General features: G+C 25.8%; 1 protein-coding gene across 1 annotated transcript in view; it reads left to right on the top strand.

Moving 5' to 3' along the window:
- The first annotated feature begins 2,710 nt into the window (after positions 1–2,710).
- Positions 2,711–17,813, top strand: part of LOC136071865 (F-box only protein 7-like) — a 51,456-nt gene continuing 36,353 nt past the window's right edge. Inside the window, exons 1-2 of the mRNA XM_065797406.1 lie at positions 2,711–2,857; positions 13,994–14,162. Of these exons, the coding sequence (XP_065653478.1) occupies positions 2,751–2,857; positions 13,994–14,162 (276 nt within the window). The 5' untranslated portion in view covers positions 2,711–2,750. The remainder of the gene's footprint in view (positions 2,858–13,993; positions 14,163–17,813) is intronic.

The following is a 17,813-nucleotide window of genomic DNA, read 5'->3' as shown; positions in this document are numbered from 1 at the left end:
TAAAAAAAAGTTTATATGTATGCTATAAAAAAAATTATGTTATTTATTGTTATATTTATTTATTTTATTTTATTTTTTACTTTTTTTTTTTGTGTTTATTTTTTAGAATCAGTAGTTGTTTTTTTATTGTGGTTTTATAAAATAGTTGATGTTTTTAGAGTTTGTTTGTATTGATGGAGTGTGTTTTTGAAGGGTGTTTTATCTTTTTGGGATGTGTTCATGCTTTTATGATCTTTAGGGTCACATATTTAAGTAATATAAAAAATATATATATATATAGTTTTTCAGCTAATGGTTAAAACTATCTTATTAATTTGTTAATTTCAAATAGAAATAAAAAATAATTTTAAGCAGATAAGTTTTTTTTTTTAATTTTTGTACAATAACTATTAATGTATGCAATGAATATAATGCAGTTTTTTTCTAATTTTTGAGTTGTTATTTAATTATTAAAAAATATTATTTCAAGAATTTAAAAAAATATTCTTAAAAATAACTTGTTTTAAATTTGGCTCCACTAAGATTTTATAATCTCTTTAAAAATTATGTTTTCTTTTTTAGATTAATAAACTGATTTGTCCTTAAACTTCAGAAGTGTTATATAGGATAAAAAACTTATTAAAAAATTTAATATTGTCTAAAAAATTGAAAAAAATGCACTTTTTCCTTTTTTAGTTGATAAACTTAATTTTTTATGCTGTTAAATCTAACATTTATTTTTATAAAATATAGTTTTAAAATTTTCATTTATATTCACTTTATTTGAAAACCAACATGACCCAAATTTTTTTTTTGATATTATTTTTGGAACTCATATGTTCAAGGATCTTGGGGTACTCTAAAAATATTTTTTACTAAAAAGTTTTTTTATTGCTTTTTTGGCAACTTTTGGTTTAATTATTTTAAATACAAAGACTCAATGAATGTGTTAATAATATATATTTTCAGAACTGCATTTTCATCTATATTTCAAATCTAATTAGTGGAATGATGAAAAAAGTATAATATTATGTTTTATAAAAAAGAGGGAAAGCTAGTTACTAGTCTACAAGCAGCTAATAAAAATCAGAAACTCAGATCACAACAAATTTTTATGTCTGAAAAAGGCATAAAATGTTATTTTCAGACATGTAAATGTATACTTTAATGATTATGAATACTATTATGCTATGATTTGTAATGATAACCAAATTTGTAATGGTAACGATGCATTTTTATCACTTCATTTGTAATGATAACCACAATGTTAGATAATTGTATACAAATAAATTTAGTTAAAAATGGGTAAGTTATGTCGAGTAAGTGTTAATTTTCATTCAACAAAGTCAAATGTTGAACCTATTTTGTTAAGAGTTGAATTGCTTGTGATTTTGCTAAGACTGTTAAGAGTCTATATAAAACAACTAAACTTTTCTCTTTTTCATAACATAACTCAAGTAATATGTTTTATATCTATTTATTAAGTATAAAAGCATTACAGTCATTAAACTAAATTTATGTTATAACTTAATAAATAAAGTAAAGTGCTGTTTTTTTTTAACTTTGTTATGTCATTGTTGTTATTTTTCAACATGGTTTCAACTGTTTATGTTGTTATCTAGGCTTGCAAAATAAATGTTTTTTTTCTTCGTTTTTTTTTAATCTGATTTTTTAACAGGTTACTGCATATATTTACTGCATTTTTAATGTATAATTTTTACCACAAGCAGTTCTTCTATATGCCACAAGCAGTTGTTCTCAGTATACAAAGGTAATTATAAACTTATCTGTAAGGAAAAGCCTGTAGCATGTTGAATTTTTGCAATATTTCGCTACTTTAAGCCACAAATCCAAATTTATTTAAAACCTGCAACAACAAAAGAAGCTCAAAAATGTGGATAATTTTGTTAAAGAACTATTACAATGCAAAACATGGTCTAGAATTTGCTATTAGATTTAACTCTAGATGAGTTTGATTGTAAGTTGTGTGTAGATTTTTCTTTAGGTTTCCCTGCTCATTAAATCATTTTTTATCCATCCCAAAATATTTATTTGGAAGCATATTTCAATGCATGAGTGTGCCAATTGAGATAAGAAGTAATTGTAACACCAAGATCACTTTCAGACCATTTACATTAATGCATATCTCCAATTGTTCTGATGGATGTATTGTAACTTAAAGCCAAAAGGCCTCTTAAAGGTTGTTTGTGTAAGATTATAAGCAAAAGTGGTTTGAGCATGTTTCCTTGTGGTATGCCACTAGTAACATTAGAACAATTTGAAATTGCATCACTAAACATTAAAACTTCTACATTAAAAACCTGATTCATGGATAAAATTGTGTTATCTTTAAATTAAATAGGTCTATTTGGAAATCTAGCAGAATTTAAATTTCAAATCAAGTTAAAACTTAATTATGTATCTATAATAATTGCAAAGTCAAAGAAAATACTGATTAATTTTTATTTTCAAGTAATTTCTTCACGCTTTTAAATGTTTCTCTTTTTTTTCTCCCTTGATTTAGCATCTGACTTTTAGCATTTACTTGCTTTGATGTAAATTTATTTAATTTAAAAAGTTTAGTTTATTTTTTATGGTCACACCGATTTCCCTATTCAATCCGATTCCTTGCTAACTAACTAACCTAATTCCCCAATCTCTTGCTTTAACTAGATTTCATGTTTAAAATTTTTTGTTTTTTTGTGTTTAATAATTTTTGAATTTGCTTGGTTTTATCTTTTTATTTAGATGAAAAATATTTTTCATGCAAAATGAAGTTAAATATTAAATATCTTGATAAAAAAATAGTTGTTGATGTAAATGAAAATGAGAGTGTATCAAATTTAATGGTTAAATGCCAAGAAATCGCTCCCCCAAGGTAAATATATATAAAATAAGTGAGTTTATAGATTATATTTTTGTTACATTTATATATATTGCTATGTTTATATAAAAATGTTATATTTATATATATAATTTTTTATATATATATATATATATATCATGTATTATATATATATATATATATATATATATATATATACACACACACACATACATATGTATATATATATATATATATATATATATATATATATATATATATATATATATTTATATATATACATATTGCATATATATATATATATATATATATATATATATATATATATATTGCATATATATATATATTTATATATATGAGATGCACAAAGTAGACACACTTCAGTGATTACTTAGTGCATCTCTTTCCTGTTTTCTTTATACTTTTCCATTCACAAAACACAAGAAATAGTTGTGACATTTGCTATCAGGCTTGATTGGAATTTTTCTCTTCGCTCGATTCACTTTAAGCTTGATTAAAATTGTGTTAATAATATCACAGGTTTGAAGGTGATCATTTTCGACTGATGTCATCAACATTAGAGGTGCAAGTTTCGTAAAAGAGCAACTTTTAGTGTAAGTTTTGAACCAATTGCTAACATTTTTTCATGATCAAATTCAATAATTTGTCTTAATGATGTGTTCTTGTGTATAGAGTTTTTTATTCGTGTTGTCTTTTCATTTTTTCAGTTATTTTTAATAATTCATTAATCATGACCTCTTGCCTCCGAAGCCATTTGGAGCTGGTATATGCAAAATAAAATTTTTTTTTCTTTTTTTAACTGTAAATTTGTTCATAATAACTTCTGACAAAAAAAATTTTTTTAAGATATTTTTAGATGTTTTAAAAATTTTTTCTTTGCTTAAAATTTAAAAACTTTTAAAATTTTTTCTCTTAAATTAGAGTTTCTGTCTTTTCAAGTCTCTGTTGTGATCTCGGTCTTGGAATTTAAAGTCTTGGTCTTTATCTTTGTCTTTAAATCAAAATCCTTTGTCTTAATCTTCAAATTTCAAATTTCGAGAAAAGCATGCATTCTAAAGAAGAAGAAAAACATATATAAAATACCAACCTTATTCTTAATCAAATAGAAACATGAATTTGAAATGTATATTTAATAAAAGAAGTTGATATAGTCATGCATAGAAAACTTCAAATGCATCAAAATAAATATTTATATTGATGCATTTGAAAATCTTTCAAAAATCTATCTTTCTACTTTTTGTTGTTGTTTTTATTAATTGATGCATAATTAATTGATTGTATATTAGAAATTAAAGTATGCAATTTAACCTCTTAAACAAGGAAGCAACCAAATATAAGCTAGTTACTGTCATAAATAAGCACCAACTCTCAAATAAATGCTTTGCAAACGTATTTTGCTTTATCATAGCTTTTTTATACAATGGATGGCTTTTATATAAGTTGAAATATGATTTTGGGAATAACAAAAATGCAGAGTTTCATTCATTATTCTCAAATTAGCAGTCCTACATTCTTTTACAAAATAGAAATTTTGAATAAACACCCCCAGTCCTTTATTCAAATATTTATTTATTACAACCTCAACATTTAGGGTTTAAAATATATATATATATAAAATAAATGTCAAGTCCTATAAGAAAAAAAATTTTACCAAAGTCCTAATAGCCTTAAATGTAACAATAGGAAGCTATTATTAAAGCAAAAGTTGATAGTTAAGATGATACAAAATATGTTAAAGTATGCAAACTTAACGGTAAACGTAACAAACCTAAACAAACTTGGAAGAAAAAAAAGTAAACATACAAATTATTTAAATTTTTTTTATTACAAGTGCTGAACAATACAATTATGTACTCTACAAAAAATCAGAAAAATACCAAGATGGCTGTTTCTTAAAAACTGTAAAGCCTTATTCTTTTTGGCTTGTGGCAAGTGAAAAAAGTTAGGGTTAATTTTACGTCATAAAGGGAATTATGAAGGAAGATTAGAGATGTGACTTTTTTTTTTTTTTTTTTTTTTCAGTATTGTTGGTCGTATTATTTGAAAAAAAATGTAGAGGTTTATTTTTTTGGAAATATTAAAAAGTTTATCATTTAAGCTACTAATTTTAACTTTAATGGCAATATCTATATCAATATCAATATAAAAATATATAAAGTTTTTATATATTTTTATATTGATATTGATATAAATAAAAAAATAGTTTTTCAGCAATAAAATCTAAAAAAATAATCTTTGTACAATTAAGCTTAAATTGTGAAATCATGTTGAAATATGTTGAAAGTGTCCTGATAAAGTTAAATGTCTAGATGTAAAAAATGCAGAGAACAAATAAATTACGAATCATCAGATGGAAGTGGTCTGGGTCTAGGAGACTCAGAATCACAAAGTTCTAACTAATGCAGTAATGCATTGGAGCTTTGTGTGCAATTTTTTTTTGTGAAGCATCCAATTAATGCATAACACAATACAACTGCATAAATGTTTTTTTAAATTCAAATTTTCATATATAATTTACAGTAATTTTTTACACTTTTTTTTACAGCCAATTTATTTATAATATCTTTTATTGTTTAAGTACATGTTGAAATTGCTATATTATTGCTTTTTTTCGCTTAAATATTTACACATTTTTTCAAAACTATGTACAACTAGACATGCTAGCCGCCAATTTTAAACAACCAATGACTGCCAGTTTTCTACTAATAGCCATGATTAGCCATTGAAAATAATGTGCATTACTTCTATGGAATTATTATGAAGAATTAATAAATGAGGATGGTCAAAAACTAGATGAAAATAATTATTATTGCAAACCATTTTTAAAAATTGAAAAAGCCACGTTAGATAATAATAAGCCTTCCTACTTGTCTAAAATTCATTCAGTAAAATGTTTAATTTCTAGTGGAAACATGAAAAATCATTTGTTTTTTGTACACAAAATTGTCACTAGTAAAATCTCTACAGAAGAAAAAAACAATGTATTAAGAAATTGTTGCACCGCAAGTGGGTCTGCATCAAAGATAAAGTTTGATATTACTTGTGACATAAATTTAAAAAAAGTTTAATTTTGTACTGATTTGTTGTCCCTAACCAAAACCCTCAGTCACTGTAGCAGCTCTCCTCACATATTCTACCTCTTTGTTAGTCAATGCAGTACTCTTTGCATGTTCTGCTTATTGTCAGTCAATCTAGCAGCACTTCTTGCATGTTCTACATATTTGTCAGCCAATATATGTAAACAGTAAACAAATAAAAAATAAAAACATTCAGAATGTTTTTATTTTTATTAAAAAAATAAAAACATTTCAATTTATTTAGTTGTGTTTTTGCAATTTTCAAAAAACAATAAACTTCAATAAGTAGATATATTCAATAAGTAGATATATTTCTTATAATTTATTTGTTTGTTTTTTTAAGAGGAATGCCAAAATATAAATTGCTATCTGTTTGTGAAATATATTTGTATAATTTTAATGCAGCAAGTATATATTGTCCCTATATAAATATGTCTATATAATGCATGCGTATATATTTTATGTGTTGTGTATATGCATGCGTATATTTTATTTATTACATAAATGCGTCTATATATGATGCTTTTTATAACTTTTTTTATTATACAATTATATTTATTTGGAAATAAGTAAACGCACGTTTGGATAAGCTTGTTTGGATAAGGTGTTTTTTTCATAAACAGAATGTTTGTGCTTTAAATCCACCTTGTCTATATGAATGTGTGGACAATTCATATAGACAAGCAAAAAATATTATGTGGTAGCAAGCTGTATGATGTGCGAAGCCTACAAGGCATACTTCGGCATGCCGATCGGGGACCAAGTCAAATCTTAGGAACCTTGTTTCACATGTGAATATTGCAAGGAAACACTTAAAGGTAAATTGAACAGCTGCTTCCATTTGTTGCTTAGATTTATTTTAATTTATTTTCATAAAATTTCATTTGAAGGAGTTGTAATTTACAAAGTTTTGTCATAAGTTGTGTACTGTAGGCAAACACGTTTCATCTTGAAATCATTCAATATTTTAAATTTTCCTGTCCTCATATTATTATAAAACTTATGTATTGTTATGTCCTATGCTACAGATTGGTAAAGTGGAGAGAAGTGAGCCACGAAATTTGCTATGTCGCAAATTTGGCAAGATGAAGTTGGGGATAGAAAGCCGTACTCCCCTAACCAGAAAGATGTGAACAATTTAAAAACCTTAATCTTACAAAATTAAATGCTGAGCTTCTGATATCCAGGCTCAAACAGTGGAACTTGGTTGACAGACCAAGTCATGGGACAGACTTCCTCTGTCCCATGACTTGGTCAGTCATGGGACAGAGGAAGCAGCATCAACGATTCTCCAACTTCTTCATTCAGCGTGATGGGGTGTGGTTCTGCAACAATGGTGCTGGTCTATTCTAGACTATAGGTATCACATGTAATTCTATTGAATGGCGTCTATTCATAGATAGTTCATCCCAGAGCCTTAAAGCCGTGTTGCTTCACAATAGAAACAACTGCCCATTTTTCTCCCGATGACCCTCTCTATGCATCTCAAATAGGACTACACCAGTGTCAAAATGTAGCTGAGTGCATTAAAATATGGCGACTACAGATGGGAGGTCATCGGTGACTTCAAAATGGTATCATTTCTTCAAGGAAGTTTCACAAAATTTCCTTGTTTCCTCTGTCTCTGAGACAGCCGTGACACCAAGGCACATTTTTGCACAAAGAACTAGCTACAACGGACCAAGTTTTGTGTTGGAAAGAGTAATGTGAAGTGGGAGCTGATGATAGAACCTCATAAAGTGCTTATGACTCTGCTGCACATCAAGTTAGGTCTCATTAAGCAATTTGTCACTGCTCTTGACAAGGAATCAGCAGCATTTCAATACCTCCAAGATCTTTTTCCAAAGCTGTCTGAGGCTAAGGTTAGGGCTGGTATATTCATCAGACCGCAGATCAAGAAGATCATAGAATGTGAGCATTTCCCAAAGCTTTTGATCAGAAACGAAAAGAATAACTTGGAGCAGTTTCATTGCAGTTGTTCAGGGCTTCCTAGGTAATCGCAATGCTGAAAGCTATGTGGAGTTGGTGCAGACTCTCATAAGGCTTATGCCAAAATGTGATGCAGAATGTCTCTGAAAGTCCTATCCTTGATTCACATCTTATGGCCCACAACTTTTGCCTTTCTCAATCTTTAACTCATATAGTCAATTTTCCAACTTGCTTTCCAAACAATCTGCATCATTTACCTTCTCTACTAGAATTATGTCTTGTTTCTGATTCTAGTCAGTGCTCAGTTTCCCACATTTAGCCTTAGGTGCTTTTGATCACGGTTTGATCTCTCTAAAACTAGTATCTAGTTCTTCTTCATCATCAAAATCACCTTATCATTGTAACTCTTGCAACTACCATCAGGTAACATCTTTATTCTTGTCTTAATACGAAGCCAACCCTCTCTGTTTGCTTGAAGGGGACATTTGAAATTTTTTGAAAAGGATCTCACTTTTGCTACACCATGGGGCTCACAGTGGCTAGTAAACTTTAACTCAGAGAAAACTCAATTTTTTTCAGCTAATTGTTATCGCAATGATCTAGATCTTCCTATATTTAAGAGCGGTAATGTACTTAATGAGTCATCTACCCTTCATCTTCAAGGATTAACTCTTACTTCTGATCTTTCTTGGAAACCATATATCAAATGTATTGCAAAGTTAGCATCTGCTAAGGCTGCATCTTTTTATGGTGCTTGCCACTTTCTAACTCCAGATTCTATTCTTTATCTCTATAAATATCAAATCCGTCCTTGTATAGAATGCTGTTGCCATAACTGGGGCAAATCTTCCAAAGATGTCTTTTCTCTCTTAGACAAGGTGCAAAAACGCATTGTAAACATAGTTGGACCTGCTCTTGCAGCCAACCTCCAACCATTATCACATCGTTATTATGTTGCTTCTCTTTCTCTTTTCTCTAAATTCTATAATGGGCACTGCTCTAAAGAGCTAGCATCTCTTGTACCATCTATTAAAGTTCACTCTTGTGTTACTCGTCACTCGTCATGAAGTCTTATCCTTTTACTGTGACTGTCCCTAAGTGCTCTAATATTTCTTATTCATCCAGTTTTTTTCCTCCAACATCAGTTCTATGGAATTTGCTTCCTTCATCTTGTTTTCCTAATTCATATAATTTGAAATGTTTTAAGTCGTCTGTCAATTGCTATCTTGCTCTCTAAACTTCATCTTTTCTCTTCCAGTAACTTCATCTTTTCTCTTCCAGTAACTTCATCTTTTCTCTTCCAGTAACTTCGTCTTTTCTCTTCCAGTAACTTCCAACTCTAATAGTGGTTGCTTGCAGCCTTTTTGGAAGTAAAGATGTCGTAAAAAATAATTGTGGGCTACTTTGAGAGACTGATTTACAGTACTGTAAATCTAGAAAATCTGAACCTTGTTGAGTGTTTTCCGACTGTGTTTGTCTATTCCTTGTGCAATTTTTGTTTTTACCTGATCATAATGACAACAATGAGAAAAAACCATTATATTTTCACACAAAAAAAAGTTTTCTTTGTGCTTTTGTTGTGTAAGCCAATTTTGTTCTTAATGAAGACATTTTTTCACATACTTTAAACATTGAAGTATAACACTTAAAAGCCATGAACAAAAATTGTGTTGCATAGTGTTATTATTATAAGTTGTTCACCAATATCATAATAAACCAAAAGGGAGGGGGCAAGTAGAACTAAGCACACAGGGTCAAATGTTAAAAAGCAACAAATATACAAAGTACGAAGCTCTAAAAGATTGGGGATAAAAAACGTACAGGAATAGAAAATATATATGGTAAAAGAAATCTCAATGTGAAGATATGTATCATTCAAAAACATGCAACAAAAGGTTTTTTTTACACAATTACATATAAATTTTTTATATAATTAAAAAAACGAAAAAATAAATGGTTACAAAGCAAATGTATGACCAGCGGATTTAAAAAAAAGATTTTTTTAATGGATAGTGGTGGGATTTGAACCACGGGCATTCTGTGTACGATGTAAACGCCTTAACCAAAGAAGCTAAATATGGGTATCTACTGAACAAGTTGGTATAATAGTTTAATTAAAATAGGTTATACATGAAAGTTTGTAAATAAAAAACTTGTTTCATTAAAGTTATACAAATATATTTTACAAACAAATAGTAATTTATATTTTCGGTTTCCTTTTTTAAAAAAAACAAATTAAGTATAGGAAAATCATTCTTTTTAATGTCGGCTTAATACTGTTTGTTTTGTTTTTTTTTGCTTTGCCTTATCTGTTTTTGTTGCTGAAAATAACAACCTCTCAAGAATTAAAAATAAAAAAAGTACACAAATAATTTGAATTATTAATTTTTTTAACTTCTTTCTATTAAAAATTGTTATAATTTTTTATTTTATTAGTTTTGTTTTCTTTGTTTTTGAAACTTAGTTTTTTCCGCAATACCTAGTATAAAAAAATTTGCAAATGGCCATGACCAAGTTGTCTAAAATAAAATACTCATGTGTGGACATGCAAGATAAAAAACTGCACACATTTCCTGGGAAGGCTTGTATATATATATATATATATATATATATATATATATATATATATATATATATATATATACACATACATACATACATACATACATACATACATACATACATACATACATACATACATACATACATACAGGCCTTGTGATGAAGCAGGAGCGATCGCTCCGAGCACATAAAATATGCCTGTAAATGACCTTCTGGGAGTGACAAATACTGCTTGCTAGTTTGTTATAAGATTAAAAAAATCGCTTGTCTGAAGATCTTGCTTGGGAGAAAATTATTTTAAGTTAATTTAAAATTGAAAAAATTTTAGAAATTTTTTTTTGCTGAAGTCAAAATATGTTTAAACAGTAGTGTTTGTATGTTGTTAAATAAAGAAGTTATATTCGTAATATGTATGTCATGCATAATTTATTTTAAATTATGCAGCATAACTTAAAATTAAAAATGATCTATTTCTTTTATTTGAAAGCTAAGTTCAGCATGTTTTTTTTTTTAATTCTAGTTGAACTTTATCGTATTATCCGCTTAATTGTACCCTGGTTAAGTCGAACCATTCGCCAACTCTTACAGTTTTTTAGGGTCCATTTGACAAAAAACTTTGCTTAACTAGAACTTTTACTTTGAATTGCATAAAAATCCATGTAATAAAATATTAAACTCGTAACACTTCAATGAAAATTCCAAACTTAAATGTTAAAAAATTATATATTTAGTGCTATATTTTAAATATCTAGCATAATATTTATAAATATCTTATGAATAAATATCTAGCATAAAAAATTTATCAAACTAGAACATTACTTTTAGTTTCGATTTTGTACAGGTTTGATCTATTCTAATGACCAATATATTTTAAATTCAAAAACATCAAAAGGTTGGAATATCAAATATTTTTTGTCAAATATAAAATAAACTCAATATTTTCACTTATAATGAATTGGTTAAGATGACATTAAACTCTATTTATTAAAAAAGATAAGGCTAAACTAAACTAAAAAATTTTAAAAAAGTTTCAATAAACAATAAGTATAACAAATATATTTGTTATAAAAATTTGAATTGAAACTTTTGGAAGCGTGCTCAAAAACAACAAAAAATAAAAAGTAACATCACTATTTTTAACAAAAAAAAAATGTAACGTCACTATTTTCACAAACATATTTCTCAAAGTATATGTCAGTATATGAGTTATTTATATATTATATTTGTATAAGTATATATATACTTACACTAATATATATTATATTAGTATAAGTCTATTATATATTTATTAAGTATATAAATAATTATGACAATGTTGTCATATTATGTTATGTCATGTTATGTTGTCAATTTTTTAGTGAATGGCAACATTTCATTGTTATTATTTAATATTTAAGCTGTATTAACATATTTTTTCTGGAAGATAGAAAAATGCATTAACTAAAAGGCCAAAGCTTTTTCATCTGATTTCCCAGACTGATTTCACATGAAAAAAATTCCAACAAAAAGTTGTCCACCCTCTCCCTTGTATGCATTTGTACACTTTTGAGTGACCCCCTCACCATACTTGCGTACCTTATTTATGGATGGCCCCATGGCAACCAATATCCAAATCTGAATATCGCTCTTGAAGACTTGGTACCAAGCACGCATAATCGCACTCTTTGATGATGTTTTTCAGTAAAACAAGTGCAAAATATCGCGCTAGGCAATTTCATTTATCACATGCACTGTGTCTATATATATATATATATATATATATATATATATATATATATATATATATATATATATATATATATATATATATATATATATATATATATATATATATAGATATATATATATATATATATATATATATATATATATATATATATATATATAGATATATATATATGTATATATATATATATATATATATATATATATATATATATATATATATATATATATATATATATATAGAGAGAGAGAGAGAGAGAGAGAGAGAGAGATATATATATATGTACATAAATATATATATATACATAAATATATATATATATATACATAAATATTTATATATATATATATATATATATATATATATATATATATATATATATATATATATATATATATATATATATATATATATATATATATATATATATGGGCAATTCCTCGGTGGAAAATGAAAAAATCGTCAAATTTTAATCATGTTCAAATTGTTGTTGGTCAAATTTAATACTTTATAAAATATATTTATTTTAAGAAAATAACGAAAGAACTTTAGCGATTCTCATGTAATAAAAGTTAACAAAAACATGATATATATGTTTTGTTTTTTCTTTAGTTAATATAATATATGCGAAAGAATATTAAATGTTATGTTTTTACATTTAAAGTTTTTAATAACGATGCTTAGTTAAAGCATATTTTTATTTTACATTTGTGTAAAGTAAGTTAAAACTAGATGCATTTACTAAAGTTTTAGCGCTTTTTCATTAAATTTTTGTTTGCAAAATAAATTACGTCATAAAGTAGTTAGCGTTCGTATGACAAGATTCTAACTGAAACTTTTTATATTAGGAGAATTTAGAAAAAAAAATTTTTTTTTTTGTTAATTAAAATTATTTATATTGCTTTTTTATTTGTTCTTATTTTATTTTAATTTACATAATTATATAAAATACCCTTTGATAATTAGAATAATTAAGAATAAGAAAAAAAAAATATTTGTATATAAACATTAAAAAAAAGATTTAATTGTTATTCTCCTAATATAAAAAAAATCAGATATAATCTTTTTTTTTTGTTTTAATAATTGCATTTACAAAACAAATTGTTTGTAAATGCAATTATGGGTCATTCATAAAGCACGTCACCCTATATTTGTCGATTCTTAACCCCATCCCTCCTGTCACAAAGGATCACATATATCTGAACCCCTCTCCCTCCTAAACTGTGATAGCAGTTTTTTTGTCAAAAATATTTTTAAAGGTTTAAATGTAAATATTTTGCATCAATTTAAAATTCAACCTAATGAAAATAAGGCAATATGCATAAACGTAAGGAGTGTAAGTAAAAACTTCGACAAACCAAAGATTTTCTTATTTAAACGACTCAATAAGTATTAATAAAGTTGTAATACTAAAATAATTTTTTAAAGTTGCTTATGGTCTTGTGTAAAAACTGTTTTCCAATTTTTATAAATGTTAAGAAAAATCACTCAGGAATAGTGCCACCAGTTTTTTAAAGTTTCCTTTGTTAATTATTTTTAATGGATGAGTTCAATACTTTTGCAATTCTTTTGTTATGTAACTCTAACTCTGAATAATAGATATAAAAATTCTATGTTAAATATCGCTTGGTAATGTAAATGATGTAATTTAAGTTAAATATATAGTATCAAAAAAACAATTTTATTTTCCTTAGCCGGTCACCTCTGATAAAATTTTATATATTTTTTAAATTTTTATTTTTATATTTCTTAACATCTTGTGTTCGTAGAATACAAGATGTTAAGAATTCATATATATGTTCAAAATTTTTTTTTTTTGAAAAATTATCTGATTATACATTTATTTCTTTATAGTACTTGGTTTTTATCATTGAACAACCGAGAAACTATTTTAGATTGCACACAAAGTTTAGCAAGTCTAGGCTTGGTGTCAGGTGATCGGCTTTTTATCATACCTTCAGCAGATGATATTATACATGAAAGTAATTTAGAATCTACATTGATATCTTTAGGTTTTAAAAAGGTATGCATTTTTTAATTTAATTTTATTGTTAAAAATATGTATATCTTTATGTGTTGCATGGGTTTCATGTTAAAAAAGGGTTTTTCATAGGGTTTCATTTTAAAAAAGGAATGATTGCTACTCACAAATGAAATATGCTCAGGGAAAAATAAATGCTTTATATGCTTGTTACAAAAGTATTAAAGCTTGCATATTTAAGTTCCATGACAATATTTTTTGATTTTAAGATTTTATGATTGCGTATTATAATATTACTAAAATAAAGTTTCCAAAGAGTACTGTTACATTGTTTTTCTTGTGTGAGCCATAATTTAGGCGTTATAATTTATATATTTCAAGCCTTCTTTGGAGAGACATGCGGTCGCATACATTATATGACCACAAATACAATTTTTTTTTTATAACTTGGCCACAGATTTTTGCATATTTTAATTATTTGCGCTAAAAAACTAAGCTACTTGAGAAAATTAAAAATAAGCTAACTTGCTACTTGAGAAAATAAGCTAACTTGCTACTTGAGAAAATAAGCTAACTTGCTACTTGAGAAAATAAGCTAACTTGCTACTTGAGAAAATAAGCTAACTTGCTACTTGAGAAAATAAGCTAACTTGCTACTTGAGAAAATAAGCTAACTTGCTACTTGAGAAAATAAGCTAACTTGCTACTTGAGAAAATAAGCTAACTTGCTACTTGAGAAAATAAGCTAACTTGCTACTTGAGAAAATTAAAAATAAACAAACCATAAACTGAAAAGAAAAACAAACTTAACAAATAATATAATAATTAAAGAACCAAAGAAAATAAAAGCATAAAAATAATATATTTTTTAGTTTAAAAGTGTCTCAATTAGTAGTTTAAACCTTATAATGAGTTTAATTTAAAAGCGTCTCAGGTTAATGATTTTACTAATAACACTAAGTTAGCTAAGGTTGATTTATTGTTATATATTTATAAGGTGCAACTGTTATAGTTCTGCGTTAAATGAGGGTTTCAATCTTTTTAACAGGTAATTTTTTTTAATGTTTTTTTTAGTAGACAAAAAAATATAAAAAATACAAATTTTTAAACAATTAAGTTTGAAAGTAATTAATCTTGCATGAAATAACTTTGAAACTTCGATTTTTTTAAGTTCTCTGAAGTAAAACACTTTTAAAATTAAAATAAAGACAAACTAATTTTATGTTTTTATTTTTTCTGGTTTATCTTTTATTTGTTTTATTGTTTTATTTTATTGTTTTTTTATCTTTTATTTATATCATTTTTTGAGATTTTAATTTTTTTATTTTTTTTTTTTTTTTTTTTAGTTTTAATTTCTGTTTTCAGTTTATGGTTTATTTAATTTTAATTTTAGTTTAAGTTTAAATTTGTTTAAGTTTAAATTTAGCGCATTTTTTAAATGCTCAGATTTTTAAAACTTGCAAAGAGCTAAGACCAAGTTATCAAAACAAAATATTAAATTCGTAATCATATAAGGTGTGCAACCGCACACCTTTCCTAAAAAGGCAAAGAAGAAAAGATATGTGTATGTGTGTGTGCGTGTGTGTGTGTATATATATATATATATATATATATATATATATATATATATATATATATATATATATATATATATATAATACATCTACTATAGCTCATATAGATATTCTTTTGCTGACTTTTTTCCATACAGTTTTTCTAAAAAAGATTAAAAAAACAATGGAAAAAATTATCGCTGCCCTAACTCAAACCCTTCATTGATGTTTCAGCACTCTACGCATGTTCACTCTATATCAGTCGTAAGCACTGAAGCCTCCGGCAACCCCTATTACAGTATAAATTCAGACTGCTAATCAATGTATGCATTTAAATATATATGTATGTATACAATGCATGCATTTAAATATATATGTATGTATACAATGTATGCATTTAAATATTTATGTATGTATACAATGTATTGTATACATACATATATATTTAAATGCATACATTGTATGTATTTCAAAAATTTGCAGAAGCTAAATTAAATATAAAAAAATAAGAATAACAATTAACTAAAGACAAAAAAAAGAAATTATTAAACTAAAATTCTAAAATAATAAAAATAAAACTCAACTAAAATAAAAGTCTAAAAGGAAATTATTTTAAATGCTTATAGATTACATTTGAAATAAATAAAATCAAACCATTGATTTTTTCTAATGGTTTCATATTACATAAAACTCTTTTAAATATAGTGACAAATTAATTTCGATCAATGTTTATTGTTTTATCAAAATGTTTATTTAAATTATCAAAAAATATTATATGTAGTATGACATTTTCTATTTAAAAAGTATGTATTTTTTATGATAAATAACTTCAATATTTTAAAAGAACTTTTAATTAAATGTTTTTATATATTATGAGAACCGCTTTTAAGTAACTAATTACTTTAAACGATTGTTTATAATAAATACAGTTTATTTAAATTATCAAAGGGTATTTTATATAACTTTTTTTTATTTATATAAATATATTTTTCCAACAAAATACACGTTAGTTATTTTAACTATCATTATAAGTTATTATTAATAATAACTTATTAAATAAATAGTGTTGTCAATTCATTTTTAAAATCCTCTTATTCTTTGTTTAGTAAATAGAGTTTTTTTCTTTACAAAGAAACATTCGCTCTTTTTATAAAAAGTTTCTTTGTAGTAAATAAAAGAAAAAGTAGTTTAACCTTAGTCTTTATAAATATGTTTGAATGTATGTATGAATACACAACTTAAAATCTTTAACCTTTTTAAAGATTTTTTTAAAGCTGGTAAATGATTTTTTTTGTTTAATTATTTTATATCATTTGTTTTTCTTACATTCTTTGTTTTTTTTCTCTTTTGATAAAATTTTTTTTTAAATTTTTAGTACTGTATTTTTTTTTTAGTTCTTTAAGCGCTTTTTTGAAACAATTAAATTGTTGGAACATACAAACAGTTGTGGTCAAGCACACAGAATCAGGGTCGGCATTCAGCAATACTAATTTAAAAGTGTTTGAGGTCGGCAGAAAATCGCCAAGCTCATTTCTATGTTTTATGGTAACCCCTTTGAGTAAAATTTTTTTTACCAACCTGATGCCGACGATTAACAGTTTGAGGTCAACAGTTTATTGCAGACCTCGTTATTTCTAATTCCAAGGGATATATATATATATATATATATATATATATATATATATATATATATATATATATATATATATATATATATATATATATATTTAAATATAGTGTTCCATGGTTATCTTACATTGAAAAGAATAACCATTTTATCAAAAATTATCTTATTTAAACTGTTTAACCCTGCCAGGATAGCTCAGATGGTTAAAGTACTGCTAAAAAGTTTGGAATAACTATTGGTAGTAGCAGTAGGTTTGCAGGTTCAAATCTCGGCTCTGCCTACTCAGCGTATGAGTAGTACAAAGGGAACTCATCTCGATTAGCTCAACTATTTAACGATATTAAACGATAAACAATAAATAAAATTTATCATTTATTGTTTATCGTTTACTTTATTTTTAACAATTATGTATAAAAGCTGTTGTCTGAAGAATAAAATAAGCTGAAATGTTTTGAGCCTGACAAAAGGATGGTGAAGTTAGGATCAAAAATACTGTTTAACTTATGTTATATG

This window comes from Hydra vulgaris, chromosome 05 (assembly GCF_038396675.1).
Source record: "Hydra vulgaris chromosome 05, alternate assembly HydraT2T_AEP".
Lineage (NCBI taxonomy): Eukaryota > Metazoa > Cnidaria > Hydrozoa > Anthoathecata > Hydridae > Hydra > Hydra vulgaris.
This window is presented reverse-complemented; position numbering and strand designations above follow the sequence as displayed.